Genomic DNA, 22052 nt, shown 5'->3' on the forward strand with positions numbered 1-22052 from the left:
GAATGCAGATTTCAATGTAAAGGAAATTTATTTTGGATTTAGTGATCTGGTAGATATTTATTTGAAAGTTCAAAGGAATACACAAAATAAATAATTGATTTTTAAATATTTTATGTAATTCAAATAAAAAAATGAAAATGCTATTTTATCGATACACGAAGTCTAAAAATAGAAGCGTTTTACATTGACGGAGAACAGAAACCCCTTAATAAGTTATCCTAAAAAAGTAACTCTATGGAACCATTGTTGAAAAATCGTATATGACTGCGCTATCTATCTAGGAAACTGAAGAGCCGTGACGGCCAGTTTCTTACGTACGTATAAGGGGTTAGTATAATACGGCGGCAGTAGATGGCGCTGCTGTTATCGAATTAGTTTAGATCTAAATAATAATACCGGCCAACGCCGTTGGCAGCGTTAGGGTAGATTAAACCTCACTAAACCCAACTAAACCTCACTAAACCTCATAAAACCTCACAAAACCTCACTAAACCCAACTAAATAACCGGTGGCGCGGGTAGTTGGATCGCAGGCCGCAGCTTGTGACTTTACAGTCACTAAATACATAGATTAAATATACATTTTAATCTATGCTAAATATAAGTATAATGTATCCTACTACCTAAGTGAAATAATCTATTATTCTATCAAATATTTTATACACCATATTTGACAATGATTTTTTTAAAATTTTGATTTTCTATGAGTATTTATAAAAAATGTTCGTGCATATAAATTTACAATTTTTTTGGGTATACATACGCCTTTTTCACGCAGTTGGATAACAATGGTAAAAAGTAAAAACTCTTTCATTAAATCAAAAAAAGTTTTAGCACAATGCACAAATTAATAATCTTTTTTCAGTCCTTATTTTGACTATCAGATACAAGTACTTAATACTTTTGTAGATAAAAGATTGTATTTTGAGGATGTGTATTGTAGTACTTGTCCAAACAAAAACCATAAAACCCAATAAAAGAGGTAAAAGAAAATTTTGGTAAAATTAAATTCGGCAGAAAAATGACATAACAATTTGTATAAGTACCTACCCATAAAATAGGATACTAATTTAGTTAATAGGTTTATGTTTCAACGTTACAGTTTTCAAGTCTTTATCAAGCATGCGCTGAACTTCAAAATAACATACTTTCTTATCATAAACTGACTTAAAAATATAGAAATGTAGCAACAGATTGGAGGTATTTTATATTTTTAATTTTTATCTCTGCTAGTGTTTATGTACATAAGGTTTATCAATTTGTATTTGGTATTCATTTTATTCTTCAGAATTCGTTGTACGTGAATCGTAGATGGAATTAGAAATATAAATAATATAATTGATTCGCCAATCTAGAATATTATAGTTTATTATGTTTTTAACGAATTCAGTATCTACAATTAACCGTCTCTATCCCTTGATTACTGTGAGAAAATGTTGTTTTTAATTTCTGTATTCTTAAAAATGTTTAACGGCTGTGTTATTCCAGGATCAATTGAGATGTTCATGTGTAAAAAATTTATCACAATTAACCGAAAAACAAGCCCAACTCATGAGGAAAAAGTTGCCTCAAAAACGTCCAATTAAAGGTGTGAAACACATAATATTGGTCGCATCCGGTAAAGGAGGTGTTGGAAAATCAACGACTGCCGGTAAGCTAATGTAATATAATTCATGCTGTAAACTTAACAGTGTTAGTATGTAATACATAAAAAATAAAGATAAATGTACATTGCGCAGTAAACCTAGCAACAGCTTTAAAGTGTGTTGCGCCTAACAAAGATGTGGGATTATTGGATGCTGATGTATTCGGTCCTTCTATACCATTAATGATGAATTTACATGAAACCCCTTTAATAGATAATGGTAAGGTTGCTATTCCTTGTACTTGAATTAAATAAAATTACATTTTAATTAATTAAATTTTATTTATAAATTATAGATAACCTTATGGTACCTCTCATTAACTATGGGGTTAAGTGGTAAATTATTTGTTTCAAGTCCATTTATTTTTTGAAAACATAATTTTTATTTTACTATTACAGCATGTCAATGGGTAACTTGATAACTGATCAATCAGCGGCCATCTGGAGAGGACTTATGGTTATGGGAGCCATTGATAAATTAATAAGAGGTGTTTGCTGGGACCATACAGATTACCTAATAATAGATACACCTCCAGGAACAGGAGATACACACTTGTCACTTGCTCAAAATCTTCCAATAAGCGGTAATTGAAAAAATATTATGAAGTTCGATAGTTATAAACTATATCAAGTATTTAAAAAAAAAATTATGAATTGTAGGTGTTGTAATTGTTACTACTGGTCAAAAAGCTGCTCTTGGAGTGACAAGGAGAGGTATAACAATGTTTAAAAAGTTAAACATTCCTATATTAGGAATAGTACAAAATATGAGTACCTTAAAATGTTTGAAATGTTCTCATGAAAATTATATTTTTGGAGATAGTGTTCAAGAATTAGCTACGCAAGAAAGTATTTAATTATTTTATTGGTAACTTGTTCAATAGTAATGTTTAATGTTGTTTTCAGAAATAGATACATTGTTTTCTATACCTTTGGATCCTGTTATAACTAATGGTTGTGATTCTGGGCAGCCCATTGTCATCACTCATCCGGAATCCTCACAAGTAATTTTAATTAGAAAAATATATTTTAGAAAACATTTTTTGAATTATTCAATTTTTTAATTAGAAATGCATATTGACATTTTGTATTTTAATTTTTAGGTTAAAACTTACAAGAATTTAGCAGAATATTTAATAAATGTATTGGATAATGTCAACAGTAAGTGATTGATATCTTAGTAACATTTCTAATAACATCTGATGAACATCGATATTAATTTATTCTGATCAAATTATTGTTTAAGTAAATAAATAATAAATACGTAAAATATTTAGTTAACTAGATCCTAGTTTTATGTATTATTTAATAATGTTTAAATGATTCAAGAAATTTTAAGTAAATAAAGAATGTGTAAAGCTATCGGTGCTTAATTTATTTTATTCTTAGCGTAGAAGATACCTACAGTGTAAAATCTATATTATTATTCTTTAAGGTTTGGTGTATCAGGATATCACTGTATGTGAAGAATACTCAATTTATAAAATAATCATCCTAAATTCAATTTTGGAGTATAAAAATAAAAAATATATGTTGTCCTTCAAAAAAATAAAAAATATAATTATAATTTTTTAGGTAATACACAAGTGTGTTCTTGAAAATTAGTTTTAACCACAGTTATCTACCAAAGGCGTAGCGTGATGATTTTATATGGGAGGACTATAGCCTTTTTTCCTTGTTTCCCTAGGGGGCTTAACAGAATTCTGAGGGGAAGCCCCTTTAGCCCTTCCCATCCTCCGCCTATAGACTACCTACCTAAATAATGTCATATTAAAAAAAAAAAAGATTTGACATATTATCATTTATAATACATTTATAGCGGTAATGTACTAATACACTAATAATGACCTACCTCTTCATAATATTGTTATATTCATACTGATAAAATGTCCTATTTTCTTTCTATCAATATCCACCCATATTTAAAATGTTGGCTGAGTGGCTAAGGAAAACTTGGACCCTATGTTATACCTATACACCATTGTAAGTATATCTATATTTATTTATACTGATGGTAGTATAAAATAATATGTATCATATACATTATATATATTATATAGATGTAATTTCTGATCTCATCTTAACTTAATATGCTGTAGCCAGTGGCGTGGTGAATGGAGTCCTAGGATTCCTAAGCATCACGGTAGATCCTTTGATGGGGGATGGTGGTTGGATACATTATAGCATTGGTTATAAATAGTATAGATGGCATTTTGACTGCTGTACAAAATACGCTGTGCTGTATTTACTAGCGATCCTGGTACTGCATGCTAGAACTGACTAGGCTGTTACTTTATAAGATACTAGATTTATAATCGGTGATTATAGTAAGCAATAACATAAAACAAAAATCAAAATATTTATTGTATCATATTTGTTATATATAGCATATATTATATTAAGGGGATTAAGAGTGGGTAGGTACTAAAATATATGCTGTGCATAATGCTTTTTAAATGTACACTACGCCACTAGCTGGGACTACTCAATGAGTTAAGTCAAACAAGATAGTTTCCATTGTAATAGTTTATGACTGTACGTCTAAACATTTTTTTTATCAAAAATACTCAGTTAAAAAAAATCATAAAATAAGTTTAAGTTTCTGAAAACTTGTGTTTACCCCACATAACCAAAAATGTTTAACTATGTAAATATGATTAAGAAATTATTATGTACCTCAATATCTTCTACTAGCTTAGAGGTGATCAAAATTTGTTAAACTACTTTTAATTTATCTTAAGCAGACAAATCATATTAATCGTATGTCATTGTATCTAATAATGATATATCTAATTCATAAAAACAACCAAACATCATTAAGTAGTTTGAGTTGTCAATTCTTGACATTTTTTTAAACTAAGAGAGGAAATAAAATGAAAAAAAAACACTTTTTATTATTTGGCGAGACTTTAATGTGAAAAATAAATTAGGTAAAACATAATTGCATTAATAAAACTCACAAGCATAAGCAATTTAATAAATATAAATATAATTATCTCTTTCTATTCTTAAGTAATAAAATAAATAAATAATAAAATTAAAAAAAAAACATATGTTAGTAGTAGGTAGATTCATTGATGATAAACATAAAAATACATCAAATAAAAATTCACTCTCAATTAAAATTTAGACACTTAAAAATAAAAATAGAATATTTTATTGACATAACATTTCAAATGCAAATTATTAATAAATTGCTCACATGATTTAGTCTTAAGCTAAATAGTTAAGTATTCGTAAATAAATCTATTATAAAAAACTCTGATGTAGCGTGCAGTATAGTATTATGGTTTAATTTTGGAAAAGTGTTTTAGTAAACTCTATGTAATCTAGAGCTCCAGTGATTGGCCGTTCAGTTTTTGTATCCACAAATGGTTTCATACGAGCAACACAATAATCAGCCATATCCTTAGTAAGATTCTATAAATAAACACAAACCAATATTAATACAACCATCAAATATTGCGTAACAATAAGTAAGTGATACTGTAAAGTATTTAGAGCCGTAGTAATGAGCAAGTATCAATTGATACTTACAGCATATAGTTCTTCTTTCGTAACATATGGTCTATCGCCGGCTGTGATTGCCCTGAACGCATTCTCAATTTCTTCTGAACTTTGTACATTTTCTGTCTCTTTGCTGATCATGAATGCCATATACTCCTGAAGTGATACATAACCATCTCGATTTGGATCTACCACATCTGGAAAACGAACAAATTAAATATCATCACAAGCAACATCTTAACAAACAAAATACCTAGTATTGCTTCAAATTCGGGATCAGGCTGTCCTTCTTCTACCATAGGTAAGTCATAACCCAAAGCTCTGAGACAGGATTTGAATTCGGTTTTATCAAGACGTCCTGAACGATCCTTGTCAAAGTGTTTGAACATCATGGAGAATTCTTTCAGTGCATCTTCACTGACACCTGATTGGTTTCTAGCCTGAATTTGTTGTTCTAGGTTGTGTTGCATTCGCATACCTAATTGATCTAGTTGATCCCATTGCTGAGCTAAGCCAACTGTACTATGTTCAGTGTACCTATAATCAATGATTGGTTAATATTAGTATATAATGTTGTACATAAGATTGGTAGAAACTTTGTACCTATTATCCAATATTAGATGCTCTTCAAGAATAGCCCCAAGGTCTTCAATTTTCTTTAAATCTGAACGACGAGAACGCACTTCAGTTGCTTTACGCTATTTAATAATTTAATTGGATAAATGAAACACACATTTAAATTAAATATTAAATTTTTACCTTAATGGCTTCTAGTTGTTGTTCCAATGAACCAGATCCTTCCATCATTGATGTTCTATAATAGGAATGAATAAAAAATGCATTTATAATAACTCTTAAAATCAATGGTCCAAAACAATAATACATATTGAATTAGTTATTAATTGTACCTGGTTTCAGTTAACCATTGGTGGAAAGTGTTGGCATGTTTAGCAAATTCTTTTCTAAGTGTATCATTTTCATCTTGTCTCTGTGCTTCTTTGGTTAATTCAATATCTCGTTCCTTAATGATTTTCTGTAGGTTACGCCAAGTGTCCTCTAAAGCTTCCATAGTGAACCATGTGTATGGATTGGGGCCTACATTAAAACTCTTAATCTGATGATCAAGGGCGGCTAATGCTTCAAAATCTGACTGAGCAGATGTCAGTGATGCCTATATTATATTCAAATAAATTTACATAAAAAAAATAACTAAACATTTCATTCACAAATTATTTATTTACTTGGAATTGTGCATGTGCTTCACGAAGTGCTCTGATTTCTTCTATGGAATTACAACGCACGGGGTCTGTTAAATCTTCCTCAGCATTTTCAAACCAGGAGTTAAATGCAGAAGCTTTCTTTGCAAAAGTCAAGTACAGTTCTTCAATTTGTCGGAATTGGTTTTGCATACGTAATAATTGCTGTTTACGGCCATCTGAATCTCCCAATAATTTTTGCCATCTAAATTAAAAATAAAATAAATATTTATTAGTGTTAATGTTGAATCATACAAAAAAGTACAATATTATCCAATTAATAAAAACAATAAGTTAATACCTGTCAATCACATCAGCATGTCGTTTTAATATTGCTTCTGATTGGTTATGATTAGCAGTAATCAATTGATCCTTTAGAGCAGTGATGTTTTGTATTCCTTCATGTTCAAACGCATGAAGACCTAAACCATTTTTTTTTTAGAACTATTACTTAATATGTTGGTTGCATTTTATAAATAAAAGATAAAATCAGTTGTATCTTTACCAGCATCAAATGTTTCTTGTTTAGTAAGCAAAGTTTGAACAGTAGATAAATCTCTACCATACTCTTCTGATCTGACGTGAGTTTCCTTATCAGCAATCCATGACTCAACAACATCTGCTTTCCACATGAATTGTAAATAAGCAGAATTATCCATCAACTTTGACTTGCGTTTAGCAGCCAATGCAGATAAATTGTCCAACTTAATCTATTTATGTGACACAATTTTATTAAATATTTTCAAATGATGGGTCTTAAGTTAACTAATAACTTGTATAGATACCTGAAGTTGTTGGCAACGCTGTAATATGCTATCTGCATGATGGTTCTTTGAATCTGAAAGGTCAATACCTCCATGGCTTATTTGTTCACAGCGGTCACGATGAACAGCAAAATCAGTTTCAAATGCATCATGTTTTTTCAAAAGACCTTGTACAGCTGCCATGGTATCACCAAAATCTTCAACGGATAATAATTGATGTTTTTCACTGAAATAATAAAATAAACAAAATAATTGACAAGAAACATGTATGTATAAATTATTATTAATACATTAGTTACACAGGTAATTTATTAATGTTATAATTGATTTACCTGATCCAAGCTTCTTCTTCTTCGACTTTGGCCAAAAACTGTTGATAGGTTAAAGACTCATCTAATTTTTTCCCTCGATTTGAAGCCATTTGTTTCAATTCATCCCATGCTTGATTTAATAATTTCAAACGCTTCAAAAAAAAAAAATATATTAAGTCAATAAAATGTTATTAAAAAAAATTTAAAAAGTTTACCTGTTCAATTTCTGGAACCCCGAGGTTAGAAACATCCATTAATTTTTCTCCAGCTTCTTGAACTGATTGTATAGCAGGTTCATGTGATGCTAATTCTGCTTCAAGTCGCTTATGTTTTTTTTTAAGATTTTGAACACCAGTTAAATCACGACCATAATCATCGGATCCAACCAAAAGTTTTTTCTCCCTATTAACAATGATAAATAAATAAATATCATCATAAAACATAATTAATATAATATGCAACTTACTTTATCCAAGATTCTTCATCTGCAATATCTCTGAAGAATTGATGTAAAGTGTTAGCTTCATTTAAACGAGCTTGGCGGTGAGCTGCCAAATTTCTAATACGTTCATATCTTTCATTGATAGAGCTACGACGTTCCTGGATACTTCCGGCTTCAAATTGACCACTCTCAATTAATGAATCTGCTTGACCATTCATATCTGAATAAAAAAAAAAAGTTTTACTATTTAATTATTTAAAGACGATAATGATATTTTATTCTAATAAATAAAATAACTACTTATTTTTAAACAAAAATTATTTAACAATATTATACTATATTAACCTCTAATACGATCTTCATGTGCCTGAATATCAGCTTCAACAAGTTGATGTTTTTTAATTAAATTTTGTACAGATGCCAAATCTTTTCCAGAGTCTTCAGATGTTAACAATGATTCTACTTCACCTAACCAGAAATCTAAATCTTTAACAGCAGCAATATAGGTACGCTGTTTGTTCGCTTCCTTAAGTTTTAATGATTTCTCAGTTGTTTTTTGAGTCAAATATTCCCATTGATCAGCAATAGATCCTAATCTTGACTAAATTAAAAACATATATCCTCATAAATATGAAAAATATATTGGGTAGGTAGTTCAATTAGTACCTGAACAGCTTCATCCGATCCAGCACACTGATGTTTATCAATCAAATTCTGTCCCATGCCTAAAACACTTTGAATTCGGTCAGCGTTAGCAGCTAATTCTGCTTCAAATGCTTGATGCTTTTGATGTTTAGATTGAATATTTGCTGGGTCCTTGTAACTTTCCTCTGTAGCCAGTTGAAGTTTCTCCGCAATCCAATTCTCAATCTCATCAGCATCTCTACTGAACTGCTGTAATGTCTGTGATTCACCTAATTTTGATCTTTTTTCAATTAAAGCCTCTTTCAAATGACGCCATCTATTTAAAACTTGTTGCCTTTTTTCATCAATTGGTGTTGCAGCATAATGTTGTGCAGCCATTAATTGATCAGCTAGTGTTTGTAAAGCTGCAATTTTTTCTTCCTGTAAATTAGTACACTTAAAATTAAACCAAAGAAAATATTTTTTTCAACAACAATCGTACATGTGCATTTATAGCTTTATCAAAATCTTCATGTTTTTTAATTAAAGCTTCAACATTATCTCCCTTAGAATCAACTTCTTCGGATGCAAGGAATGCCTCTCGAGCTGACATCCAGTTTTCAGCCTGTTCACAATCTCTGTAGAATAGTTGTAGTTCCAAACATTGATCTAGTTGCATTCGGCGGTTTATCCATGCTCTGTGTGTAAAATTTAATATTAATACTCTGAGAAAATGTATTTTACACTTAAAACTCACTCTTCTAACTCTTGTCTAGCTTCTGTCATGCTTTCAATTTTTTCTTGTATTTCAACACTGGCATAATGTCCAGATTGTAAAAGTTGTTGCCCAAACATTTCGAATGTTTGGAAGGTACCAGTACGAGCATCAATTTCTGTACGGTGTTCCTAAAATATAAAATGAATATAAAAAAAGATAGTACTACTTTTTAACTAAAGAGTGAATAAGTGTAGCAGAATGAAATATTAATTTTTTAGTTGTACTAAAGAGACGGAAACATCGTTGGTAAAATGTTATTGATAGTATCACTAATATTAGTTTAAAAATGTCTAAAACATATATTTTAAGTGAAAAATTCATTGGTGTATTTTATTAGTATACAATTTCTTATTATTTGATAACTGTAACATAATAAGTTATAACACTGTTATAAAAAAAAATTAATTATAGAGTTATACAAAAATACAAACTAAAAACAATGAATTAATTTTATTTTAATTACTAGGCCCAAATAGATAATTGCAAAACTTTTTCTTTAAGGTAAAATTGTACTATTCTTTGAAAAACTCTTAAATAAAATGTAAATAAATTTTCCCTAATTTTTTATTTAATTATTAAATATCTTAATCTGTTATCATAATAATTAACAGCAGTATACATTTTTTTATTCAACGTTTAAATGTTTACTTAAAACAATTTTGAATGATGAAAGTTCTATCACAGATAATATAATAAGTAACAGGTATATTCACTGATTACAGATACTATTTTTCTTTGTTACTTAATAGTTAGTACACAGTAATTAGTAATTATTCTATCATTTGTTTTTAATTATCAATCCAATCCGATAATAAATATCATAGTGTAGTCATATATACGACAATAACATGCACTTAATAACATTTAAAGTTGTAATATTGTGTTCAGAATTGTATTTCGATAAGCCTATTAATTATTGTTTCCAAATATAAATAAACATTAAGTTTGATGGTTAAAAAATTAATATTGAAAATAACGATTAAAAATATAAATACAATTTGAGTGAGTCTTAACTATTCATAAGGATCTGGGCACTATAGTCTTATTACTAAATAGTATTCAGTAAATAATATTTTTAGAATATGAAAAACAAAACTTAGAAATATATTTAATAGTGTCAGTGAAGTGCAAACTTTAAATGACATATACACAAAAACCAATACTTCATTTTGTACCTGAGCTATACCATAACGATAGTCTATTTCAGCTCTCAAACTCTACAAAAATGATAGAACATAAATAAAAAATAATTATGCTTTAATTAACACTGTGGATATTTATAAGCATAAACCCAATATTGGTATCTTAAATATTCAGTTATTTCAAATTATTTATTTTACCTGATGGCGTTCCAATAATGCTTCAGCTCCAGTTACATCAGATGCTAGTTCATCACTAGAAACTAAACCCATCATTGAATTAATCCAAGACATTAAATCACGATAGTCAGACAAGAATCTCTGCAAATCATAAGAATCCAAAAGTTTCTCTTTTCTTGAATTAGCTTTTGCAGTTAGTTGAGTCCATTCTTCATTAATTTCTCTTTGTTTCATGTAAGTATTATCACGAGATTCAGGATGTGTGTTCATTAAGCGATTAGCAGTTTCATCCAATTGACGAATCTAATTTAAAAAAATTAGTTTTCATTTGAACTTAAGTATACTACATTTAATAATATAACAAAATATATATTTCTAACCTTATCTTGTAATGCAGCCAAATCACGCTCTAATCCTTCATGTTTACGCTGTAAAGCTTGAACACTTCTTAAATCTTTACCAAGATCATCATTATTGAGAGCATCATCTTTTTCACGGATCCAATCACGTGTCTCATCGACATCTCTATGGAATCGCTGTACTTCATGTGCTGATCCTAATTGTGTAGCTCGAGCTTGAGTTAGTTGTTGAAGTGATGTCCACTTTTCATTCAAATCCTATTCAATATCATTGAAAATAAGAATTAGTAAATAAATTTAGTTTAGAATAACATGAATATGTCAAATAAAATAATTAGGAATGATTTACTGTTTAAACATATATCTACTACACATACATATATACATTATGATCATAATTTGAGCTTAAAATAATATAAATTAATACTGGTAGTTGTAGGCCACCGAAAAGAGCAGCATGTTTGACATGCTTAGATTTAAGCCTTAAGGAAACGCACTAAATATTTCAAACAATTAACTTTTAACTTGATTCAGGTTTTTTGTTACTACACACAAAACTTGACTAACACTTATTTTTAAAAAGTTCAAATATTAGATTGCAAAAAAATTGTATTGTAAACAATAGAATTGTTTTTAAAATGATGTTTTTTTTCAAATTTTATTTTTGTTCCCGACCCACAATTTGAGAAATGCTGCAGTAGATCAATGTTAATAGTTATCTTACATACCTGAATTTGAGTATTTATTTTCAATGCTGCTTCTGTTTGGCCTAAACTCATTAACTGCATTGCTATTTCGTTCATTTCAGCTAATCGCACTTCATTTGCTTTCAAATCAGATTGAAAATCATCAAATTTCTTTTGCATAACTTCCACTTGTTCTAAATCTTCTCCAACATCTTGGACTTGAGCATGATTTTCCTATAATATTGAACATAATTTAATAATTATACAAATACTTATAAGTAGTGTAAGACCTGAACTAACTTTATCTTTGATCCATGTGGCCAATTCTGCAGCTTCTCTAACAAGTACGTATGCTTTAACAGTTTCAGCAAGTTTAGTTTGTCGTTCTTTAGCTAGATTCAAGAGCCTTGTATACAGAGCTTCAATTTGTGCCTGTCTGGCTGCAATAGATCCACCAGTAGCCAAATGTTGTTGAGACGCACTCAGACCAGAAACTTCAAGTCGCTTTACATATGGAGCAGGGACAAATCCTTGACGATCATTTACCTCTACTTTCCACCATTCCTAAAATATTAAACATTAATAATATATAATAATATAAAATCAAATAATAATTTAATGCATATGGGTATATTTTGAAATATTTCAAAAATAAAAAACTAGAGGTAAATGGTAATACAATTTAAAAATTAAAAAAAGCATACTTTATTATTAGAGTTCAATAGGATTAAAACATCTCCTTTCTTCATAGAAACTTCTCTTGGTGACTTTTCAGTATAGTCAAACAATGCCATTACACACTCCTTTCCACTAACATCAACTACAGGAGTTTCTTGTTGCTGTAATAATGAAATAAAAATATATTTATCACAAAAACAAATTTAGGAACAATGCAATAAAAAATTGTAATAACTGAACAGAGAACTCTTCTTACTAACCTTGCATGCAGCAGCTTGTTCAGAAAGTGATCCAACAGTAGTTTTAAATGCTTCTAAATCTGACAACAATGCTTCGTGCTTTTTCAATAAAGCTTCAGAAGAATCTTCATCTCTTCCATAATCTTGACTTAATACCATTGGTTCTTTTTCTTTGACCCAAGATTCAGCTTCGTTAGCGTCAGCAAAGTACTGATGCGCTTGAAGAGAATCTTCTAAATCTTGTTTGCGCTGAAAATAGTATTATTTTATTTCATACAGTAAAAAACTATTTTATAGATTAGTAAAACTTTCAGTGTGGTAAGAAAAATAATAGATTTTAATACTATACACTGAATTATCTATCAATAATAACTAAATCAAATTAACAATGACTATAATTAATTCATACCTGATACGCTTTTTCTTTAAGATGATTCCAATGTTTATTGAGATTCGCTAAACGTTGTTTTATATCTTCTGAAGCAAAATGTTTAGCATCAACCATTTGTTGTCCAGCTTGAGTGACAGCAGCAATACGAGATTCATGATTGTTGATTTCAGCCACTACAGCTTGATGTTTCTTCATTAAATTTTGTACACCAATTAAGTCACGACCTATACATTTAATTAATCTTATTAATATTTTATAAATTCATTTACTATTTTAAATATAAAAATAATAAATTATAAAAACTTATTGTGACAGTACTATCATAAATAAAACATATATTCACCTCGATTTGTTGATGCTGCTACAGGTTCTTTTTCACGAATCCAAGCTTCTTCATCTTCAACATCTCTAAATAATTGTTGTGCTAGAAGTGAATCTGCCAAACGTTGTCTACGTGTTTCCATAGGTTTTTTAAGTGATGAATAACGATCACATAATACGACCTTACATGCAAATAAAATATTTAAGATTTCTTTTCGTCAGAAAGATCACAAAATTGAATACTTACTTGTTTCGCATGAATGTTGTCTGCATCAAAATGACCTCCATCAACAAACTGATCAGCTGTTATTTTAACACCTTCGATTCTATCTTGATGTGAAGCAACATCAGCTTCTAACAAAGTATGTTTCTTTTGAAGATTTTGTACACTTGTTAAATCCTTAAGAAAACAAAAAAATATCAATTATAGAATAAAAATAAACTATAAACGGCATAAATAACTAAGAAAGAATTTATTATAACATGTAATGTAAGTAAATAATTACTTTTCCATAATCTTCACTTAATAATTGGCCTTCAACTTCTGATAACCACAGCTCTATATCTTCAACAGTACGATTAAATTGCTGTTGTTGTGCAGCTTCACGTAGTTTTGAACCTTTTTGTCCTGATGCAGTTACTAAATTCTCCCATAAATGAACAATTTCATCCATTCTTAGTTGAATACGACCTGAAAATAAAATGAGATATTTTTTAAATAAAAAAAACATTGCAAACATAATATTAACTTACTCAGAGCATAATGTTTAGATTCAATAAGAGCATGACCAGTAGAAGTAATTTCTTCCATGCGAGATTTGTTAGCATTTAATTCTTGTTCAAAATTTTGATGTTTTTGTACTTTTCCATTTAAATTGGTTGGATCCTAATAGGCAATAATACTCATTATACTACATATAATCCAAATTAATAATAAATACAACTTACAAGATAACTGTCATCATTAGCGAATTTTAATTTTTCATTAATCCATCCTTTAGTCTCATCACAATCCCTTTCAAATTGTTGAAGTCTATATGAATCTTCAAGAACACTACGTCTTTGTGATGATTTAGCAAGTAATGCTGTACGTCTTTCCAACAACTAAAAATTAATTTTACTAATAATTAAAATATCTTTAGGGGAAAAAAGTAGTTTTAATGTAATATACAATTTTTATATTGGGTATTTATTATTTACCATTTCACGGCGTTGTGCAACATCTTCAGTGGCATAATGTTGTCCTTCAATTAATTTTGTGGCAAATTCATCAAGAGCTTTAATTTTTTCTTCCTGAGCAGCTAAAGATTTTTCAAAATCTTCATGTTTTTTAATCAATGCTTCAACACTATCTAGAGAATCACCCAAATCTTCATTGGATAAGAATGCCTATAGAAAATATAAAATATTGTACTTTTAAATAAATTTGTTATTTAATATCATAATTCATGGCATATTAATTATACACTGCGTTATTTATTTATCTCTTTATACTATCTATTTACTTCTTGTTTAGCCATCCATGTATCGGCTTGTTCAGTATCACGATAAAACAATTGCAAATCCATACATTGTTCGTATAATATACGTCTTTCTTCCCATAAAGCTAACAATGAACTCTTTTCACTGATCAAATTGCCTAAATTTTCACTAACTAATGTAGGAGCATTTTCACTTTTTAATATGTGTTCTCCAGATTCCAATGCAATCAGGAAACTATCTTCACGAGCATCAATTTCTCCCTACACAAATAATTAGTATTAATTAAAAATTAAGTTTGAAATATAATTATTATTTATATACCTTATGTTCTTGATGCCTTTCAAGTAAAGCTTCAGCACCAGCCACATCCTTTGCTAATTCATCAGAATATATTATTGCCTTCATATCATTAATCCAAGAAGTCAAATCACGGAAATCAGCTAAGAAACGTTGAAGTAAATACGATTCATCTAATTTTTGTCGACGCTCCTGTGCTTTAGCAGTCAGACGTTCCCAATAAGCAACTATTTCTCCACGCTTATTTTGGATTTGTGAACTATGATCAGCATGAATTCCACATAAGCGATCTGCTTCTTGACCCAAAATTGAAACTTTATCTTCTAAAGCTGCTAAATCTCTTTCAACTCCTTCATGTTTCCTCTTAAATAAGAAAATATTTTTCAATTATTGTTCATACATTTTACTATAAAAATTAAAGACTATAGCTTAAAAATTGAAAGACAATTTTTAACTTGAGGAACAAAATGATAAGCTAATGTTAAAAATCAAATAAAACAAAGATTAAGTGTACCTATGCTTATACTTTTATCGTTTATCAACCTAAGGCTAGCCTCACACTACACTACGTTGTTTACATATATTTATACATTGACAGATTATGTAGGTAGCATGTTACCTAGAAGCTAAATATATTTTACTATACACGACATGCTGTAGTGTGAACCCGGCTGTATATGATAGTATTTATAATAACATAATAATAAAATAATAATATAACTAACCTGAAGTGTTTGCACACTGGCTAAATCTCTTCCATAATCTTCAGAAGACAATATACCATCTTTTTCAGATATCCAAGCTACAGTTTCATCAGCATCACGATTAAAACGTTGTATCTCATGAGCTCCAAATAAACGTTCTTGCCTCATTAAAGTCAAATGCTTAAGCCGAGTCCATGCTTCATTTAAATCCTAAGTACATACATTTGATTTTGTATACAAAAATAACATAAACAAGAAAATTGTTTACTTACCTCTTTTTTTTTCAAAATTGTTTCTCTTTCAGGATGTCCTTCTAGCACTAATTTGGAAGCTAAATCATTTACTTCAGTTACACGATATTCTTGTGATGTCATATCTTTTTGAAATTCATCAAATTTACGTTGCAATACTTCTACATGTTCTAGATCGGCACCAAACTCATCAGTAGTGACAAAAGTTTCCTAGACATCATACCAAGTATAATTAATAAGCACATAAAATATTTTTTTTTTTACTTAACTAAAATTTATTATTCACCTTATCATTAATCCAAAACATAACCTCATCACATTGCCTTAAGAATTGCACTAAAACCAAAGCTTGCTGTAATTTAACACCTTTTTCAGCCAATTTTGACAAAAGTAAATCCCAATCTTTGTGTAATTGCTCTAAAATTATTAGTAATTTACCATTAATTCCAATCTACAGTCGTATTTAAATATATTTTTAACTTATTTAAAACAAATTTATAATATATGTCCAATACTACTAATTTATAGTTTTTGCTATAAAACTACAAGACATCACCTAAGAATTAAAAAATTGTTTTACAAACATTAAATTATTTCAATTTGAATGAAGTTTCATACAAAAATGAATGAATACAAATTTAAATTACCAAGTCTCTGACGTATTTCTGATGATGCAAAATGATTTTGATTAATCATTCCCATTCCAGTGTTATCCAAAACCACGATTGCATTACTATGTGCAGCAACTTCAGCTTCAAATGCTTGGTGCTTTTGAATTTTAGCCTAAGAAAATCACAATACATTAATTACATATTTTATTAGTATTAAAAATAAAAAAGTAATACTAACCTGCAAGTTTGTGGGATCTTTATAACTTTCATCTGATGCAGCTTGTGTTTTTTCAAGTATCCAAGATTCAAGTTCATCGGCATCTCTTTTAAAATACTGTAATAATACACAAATTAAAATATCTCTAAATAATTTAAAAGTTGAAATAGTTCAGTTTTAAATTACTTGAAATCTTCTAGAATCTTCAAGTTTTTCTCTTTTCAAACGGGCTTCTGCCTTGAATTCACTATAACGATCAAGTACTTGAAAACGACGATTTTGGATATCCTCAGCCGATTCAAGGATTTTCACCTCCTTTGGAATCAAGGGATCCATTTTGAAAGTATCTTAAATAAAAAATGTTGGGATTTTAATAAAATGATCTTTTTATAATTTCAAATCAGTGAAAAAAGCAATTTACTTTTTAATTATGTTTAGTTGATATGATAAGTAATTATTGATATTTATTTAAAGATTGGCTAAATATAGTAAATAGTGATGATTATTTATATTAAAATAATAATGAATGAAAACTAGTCTATTATCATATTGAGTAGGTACTCTGGGTTTACTGATTAATTGTATTTATTTATTTATTGTTTACTGATAAATCTTGTGATAGCTGATATCAGATATGCTCTAAGGTAAATAGTAAGCACAAAATATTAATTCTTCAATTAAAATGTATAATGATTCCAATTTTTTATTATTTCATCTATTTATAAGCATAAACAACAATAGTATAGACAATTAAAAAATAATTTAGAACTTAAAACTACCCACCGAATTAACTAATGAGCTAAGATAGATACAACTTATTCACAAATAGGTATTATCAAAATATCCATTGTAATAGAAAAGTTTATTGTTCTAAAAAAAATATTTATCACTGAATTTAAAACTCATAGGTATACCTATAGTATTTGTAATAAGTAAAAAATATAGTAGTTAAACTGTTAAAAATGACAGCACTTATTTATAAATTATTTTAACAACAAAATCATCTGAATTTACATACTACCAAGCTGAACAGAGTTAATAATTTTATTTTATTTGAGTGTACTATAATTTTAATCATTCTAACAAAATTTAAATAGGTATTAAAATTATCACAAGGTCAAATGTATCAAGTACAATAAAAATATTAAAACAAAGATACCTAGTTTTTTTACCACAGCATTAGAAGATCTAATTGTCTATTTGTTATTTTAATCCTGTTAAAAAATTCTCAATTGTTTTTATAATAGTAGTTTTACATTGGCTATAGTTATTTATGTCTAATATTGATGACAGATATTTGAATATTTTTAAGTTTTTTTTTTTGGTGTAGATTTTTCTGTAGATTTACTAGATTTAAGAAACAGAGACAAAACAGTTATTATCAATATAAAGCATAGTGGGATAAAATCTCAGATAAAACCAATGTGTGATTGTAATACTAAATAGCTGATGTATAACTATATAAGTTGTACATAATAATACCTACTTGATAAATTTTTTTCTATTAGTCTTTATAAAAAATTTAGCCTCAACAATTAAAGTATCTTACAGCTAAACAAAATAAAATAAACAATATGTCTACAATATTAACGAGTTATATAAAATATGTATTAACAATTAATACATTGTTTAGATTAAATTTTGATTGGTAGATAGCACCTAGTATTTGGTCTTAATACAACAAGCGTTATACAACTTGAGATTTAAATAAAACTCTTAATGGGTAGGTACCCTGGTAGGTATTTAAATATCTAAGCAACTAGTTGTAAAGAAATTTAGTACACTAATGCCGGGTTGCATGAAAAAATTATTAAATTAACGGTCCAATAAAATTAAATGGACCAATCATGGGTTGCTAAACCATGTTTAACGGATCATTAGCTCACTATTGATTCGTTAAATGTTTAGTGATTGTTCATGCAACCCGTCAGTAACAAGTTTTCATATTCAATTATATATTTGAGAATTCATGATTATAAATCTTATTAAATATTTACCTAATGACAAACTAATTCAATTTAAACCTACCTATATTTTGGATCTATGTTAATATGATATATAAATAGAAAATAAAACACCACTTACTAAGCTCGATATTTATAATGATATTCAATTCAACATAAAATGGGACGTAGGTAGTCCCTTAATTAGATGACTATTAGACTATTTCACAAAATAATAATTAAGGTTTTAAAAATAGTAACAACTTAACCTTTACTGAGGCATGCGTTGCAAAACCAGCACTGATGTCATATTGTCGATTTATAAAAGTGCAAATTCTAATAACGAAATTAAATAAGTTAACTTTATACAGTTAGTGGGTAGTTTAAGAAACTATAAAATGAATACTAGAGGGAAGACTTATAAACTACCATTAGATAGGTATCAATAGCCCATAAGAAAAGGTATGACAATAATAGGTGGGTACATATTATAATATATGAAGGCAGTATTGGGGAGTAGTAGTAGGTCAAATACGATTCGGACTTCCAGCTCGAGACATAAATTACGATCGTGCGGATGTCAGACCCCCGTAGCCCCTTCAAAATGAAAAATTAGAGAATTTCGCAATAAATAAAATCATTCAGCTGGGTGTGGCAAGCGAAAAAGCGACACGGCATCAGCGGCGCCGGGATCGATTACGCGAAAACATAAAACGTCTAATTACCTAGTTCGCTCGGCACCAATTACGAGTATGATTTTTGTTTATTTCTCCTTCATACACAAATTGTCATTTCTCGATAAACGTCCGGCCACTTATTGGGTATCGACGCACTGCACGGTTAATTGCGTTATTATAACTGTAGATACGAGCACAAATGCACAATACAAGAGCAGAGAAAAAAAAAACAAACGGATCCCGTTCAATAAACTTGAAACTTCGTCACCGACGGAATTGGATCGATGGGCGAGCGGGGTACGGGGAGGGCGGGAGCCGCCGCCGCCCGCCGGACAGACCTCCCTCCACAGTTGTTCTATGGTACAAGCCGAGAATACCGGGACCAGTGTTACCGCGATAGAGACAGGAGTGGCTAAAAAAATAAAAACAAATCTTTGCCCGTTCAAACTTGATAATATTATTATTATATTTTTATTTTTTATTGTGTTAAATTATTATTATTATATTGTCTGTAGGTATGTACATATGTTTTATATTTCAATAATCAGTTTGTTATTTGAAAAAGTTATTCTCCAGTTTCGGGAACAATTGTGGAAACGTTTTTTACGTATTAGTCCTGCACTCCTACCGATTTAAATACTCATACATATTATTATCCTTATAGACTTGATTAATATCCTACAAAATGGCGCGTAATCTATTTGGTATCGCTTTTACGGCACCGATTGTATCACTTCGATGTTATCAAAACATAAAAATCAACAATATTAACTTTTTTTTACTAATATTATAGACTATTAGACTATAGTAATTTGTAATAATATTATCTTGTACAGACAATAATATTAAATATTATTAATTATTAATTTTAATATTTTTAGACATTTATATGAAATCTAAAGTGACGATTTTTAAAAATATTTCAAATTTAACAAGTGAATAAAATGAGCAATCAAAGTTCAGCGGCTAAAGTAAACTGTTGCTATTGTACACTTATCATAATATATTTAAATTCAATACTCAATAATTCGTATTATGCATAGGTTGGTGAGATTTTCAGTGCTGCAGGTACCGCATTCAGTAGATTAGGCGAACTAACATTGACATTGCAACCCACAAATGATACTCCTACACCCAACAGGTATAACATCAAATTTTATTATTATTATTTTTTTGCATTTTTGTGATGGTTATTTTTGCATTTCATTATCATTATTCATTAGCAAATGGACTGATGACGACATAGAAATGTTACAAAGTGCTGTAAAGAAATTCACAGATGACCTAGCTATTATCTGCGACCAAATCAAACAGCGAACAGTGTAATTATTTTATATTATTAATAAATAATAACTTAAGGTCTTTCAAATGTTTTTGTATTAAATTCAGAGGCTTTTAATGCCAAGTGATATTTTATTATTTATTAAAAAACTCAATGCACTTTTAAATTAACTTTGAATTGTAAATAAATAGTTTTGATTTTATATTAAAATATATGTAATATATTATATTAAATGATCTTTATTCTCCTGTCTTCCATTTCATTGATTAAACTTTCCAGATCACAAATACATACAACGCTCAAAAGAAAATCTTATGAGAATCGAGCAATCAATCCGGCTGCATTGACAAGAACACCAATGTCCTTAACATCACCAATTACAACAAATATACTTAGTACAAAATGTAACTCTGCTGATGTGACATTAAACATGTTAAATGCACCTCAAGAACATAATTCTGGTTCAGACGATATTTCTAGTGAAAATAACCGGCATAGCTTCAATTGTGGTGTTGATATTGAATAGTTAAGATCAAATTCTAAACAGATATACCAGACATACCAATAATTACTTAAATTAAAAAGTTGTGTTATCAAATTACTTGATGGTTACTCATTTAATGGTCTCTTTTTTCTCCATATTAGAAGTATATTTATATTAGGTACTTCCTTATTTTCTTTCTTTTATTTGTATTTTTTTTATGTGTATTTGTCATTTTTATTTTTATTTATTTCATTGTATTATTATTTATCATGACAAAAGAACAAAATTAATTACTTGATATATAATTGTTGCATTCCTAAATTTGCAAGGATATATATTGATTTTTATTTCATTGTTCTACAAATCAATACATATTAGAATTGAGGATATTGGTACTCAATTAAGCTTAATTTAAGTCAAATTATAAAAATAAAATGTATATTTAATTTTTTTTTAATTAATGAAAGTGTATTTATAAATTTTTCTTAAATCTAAATTATTTTAAATGTACGTAGTTATAAATTATAATAGGTAGTAAAATTATTGTTTCTAATATTAATAGGTCTTTGTATGTATACTATACAATAAGTGATAAATAAAATTTAAAACAGTATTTATTTAACTTGGTTCTAATGTATTTAAATTCCCAACCCGTGACCAGCAATTGTTATGACTTATAAATATTATTATTATATGTATATTTTTTAATTTTATTATTATTAAAATAAAACTTTCCTAACCAATGAGCTATTGCTATCAACATCTATGGACACCTATTTATGGTT

The 22052-nt window shown here is 28.7% G+C and overlaps 3 protein-coding genes across 10 annotated transcripts; 2 read left to right on the forward strand and 1 right to left on the reverse strand.

The window, feature by feature from the left end:
- Positions 1-522: 522 nt before the first annotated feature.
- LOC111028517 (iron-sulfur protein NUBPL) lies at positions 523-4880 on the forward strand. 5 transcript variants are annotated; one of them, XM_022307191.1, is made up of 9 exons: positions 1042-1199; positions 1288-1424; positions 1488-1650; positions 1739-1864; positions 1941-1980; positions 2044-2228; positions 2305-2493; positions 2551-2648; positions 2748-4880. In XM_022307191.1, exons 2-9 carry the CDS (start codon positions 1371-1373, stop codon positions 2811-2813), a joined length of 921 nt encoding a protein of 306 aa, XP_022162883.1. In that variant the 5' UTR covers positions 1042-1199; positions 1288-1370; the 3' UTR covers positions 2814-4880. The 5 variants fall into 5 exon arrangements, with proteins under 5 accessions (XP_022162884.1, XP_022162886.1, XP_022162885.1 ...); XM_022307192.1 differs by lacking the exons at positions 1042-1199; positions 1288-1424 and adding an exon at positions 523-790; XM_022307194.1 differs by lacking the exons at positions 1042-1199; positions 1288-1424 and adding an exon at positions 914-981.
- LOC111028516 (spectrin alpha chain) lies at positions 4538-19789 on the reverse strand. 3 transcript variants are annotated; one of them, XM_022307187.1, is made up of 40 exons: positions 19550-19789; positions 17068-17228; positions 16903-16998; positions 16701-16836; positions 16340-16470; positions 16075-16263; positions 15824-16012; positions 15123-15461; positions 14825-15061; positions 14520-14708; positions 14268-14423; positions 14073-14205; positions 13826-14010; positions 13567-13719; positions 13342-13501; positions 13017-13222; positions 12629-12856; positions 12395-12529; positions 11991-12254; positions 11733-11924; positions 11026-11262; positions 10667-10948; positions 10502-10543; positions 9306-9454; positions 9051-9246; positions 8591-8989; positions 8270-8525; positions 7949-8144; positions 7698-7884; positions 7504-7634; positions 7193-7397; positions 6913-7117; positions 6709-6829; positions 6393-6612; positions 6060-6322; positions 5911-5965; positions 5755-5849; positions 5405-5688; positions 5182-5348; positions 4936-5064 (listed from the first exon to the last, which is right to left on the reverse strand). In XM_022307187.1, exons 2-40 carry the CDS (start codon positions 17215-17217, stop codon positions 4936-4938), a joined length of 7287 nt encoding a protein of 2428 aa, XP_022162879.1. In that variant the 5' UTR covers positions 17218-17228; positions 19550-19789. The 3 variants fall into 3 exon arrangements, with proteins under 3 accessions (XP_022162880.1, XP_022162879.1, XP_022162881.1); XM_022307188.1 differs by lacking the exon at positions 19550-19789 and having other exon boundaries at positions 4538-5064; positions 17068-17217; XM_022307189.1 differs by lacking the exons at positions 10502-10543; positions 19550-19789 and having other exon boundaries at positions 17068-17217.
- A 207-nt stretch (positions 19790-19996) lies between these two features.
- On the forward strand, positions 19997-21882 carry LOC111028519 (chromatin complexes subunit BAP18). 2 transcript variants are annotated; one of them, XM_022307197.1, is made up of 5 exons: positions 19997-20016; positions 20383-20472; positions 20545-20642; positions 20725-20823; positions 21063-21882. In XM_022307197.1, exons 2-5 carry the CDS (start codon positions 20446-20448, stop codon positions 21307-21309), a joined length of 471 nt encoding a protein of 156 aa, XP_022162889.1. In that variant the 5' UTR covers positions 19997-20016; positions 20383-20445; the 3' UTR covers positions 21310-21882. The 2 variants fall into 2 exon arrangements, with proteins under 2 accessions (XP_022162889.1, XP_022162887.1); XM_022307195.1 differs by lacking the exon at positions 19997-20016 and having other exon boundaries at positions 20335-20472.
- Positions 21883-22052: the final 170 nt, after the last annotated feature.

The sequence above is a fragment of the Myzus persicae genome, unplaced genomic scaffold (assembly GCF_001856785.1).
Source record: "Myzus persicae strain clone G006 unplaced genomic scaffold, MPER_G0061.0, whole genome shotgun sequence".
NCBI classification, from domain to species: domain Eukaryota; kingdom Metazoa; phylum Arthropoda; class Insecta; order Hemiptera; family Aphididae; genus Myzus; species Myzus persicae.

Excerpts from the sequence above, each read along its gene's own strand:
- LOC111028517 (XM_022307191.1), top strand. The coding sequence starts at position 1,371 with ATGTTTTTAACGAATTCAGTATCTACAATTAACCGTCTCTATCCCTTG. Across the intron at positions 1,425-1,487 it reads GTCTCTATCCCTTGATTACT|GATCAATTGAGATGTTCATG; the intron begins GTGAGAAAATGT and ends GTGTTATTCCAG. Across the intron at positions 2,649-2,747 it reads CTCATCCGGAATCCTCACAA|GTTAAAACTTACAAGAATTT; the intron begins GTAATTTTAATT and ends TTTAATTTTTAG.
- LOC111028516 (XM_022307188.1), bottom strand. The coding sequence starts at position 17,217 with ATGGATCCCTTGATTCCAAAGGAGGTGAAAATCCTTGAATCGGCTGAG. Across the intron at positions 10,544-10,666 it reads CATTATTGGAACGCCATCAG|AGTTTGAGAGCTGAAATAGA; the intron begins GTAAAATAAATA and ends TCATTTTTGTAG. Across the intron at positions 5,850-5,910 it reads AACAACTAGAAGCCATTAAG|CGTAAAGCAACTGAAGTGCG; the intron begins GTAAAAATTTAA and ends ATTATTAAATAG.
- LOC111028519 (XM_022307197.1), top strand. The coding sequence starts at position 20,446 with ATGAGCAATCAAAGTTCAGCGGCTAAA. Across the intron at positions 20,643-20,724 it reads GATACTCCTACACCCAACAG|CAAATGGACTGATGACGACA; the intron begins GTATAACATCAA and ends ATTATTCATTAG. Across the intron at positions 20,824-21,062 it reads CAAATCAAACAGCGAACAGT|ATCACAAATACATACAACGC; the intron begins GTAATTATTTTA and ends TAAACTTTCCAG.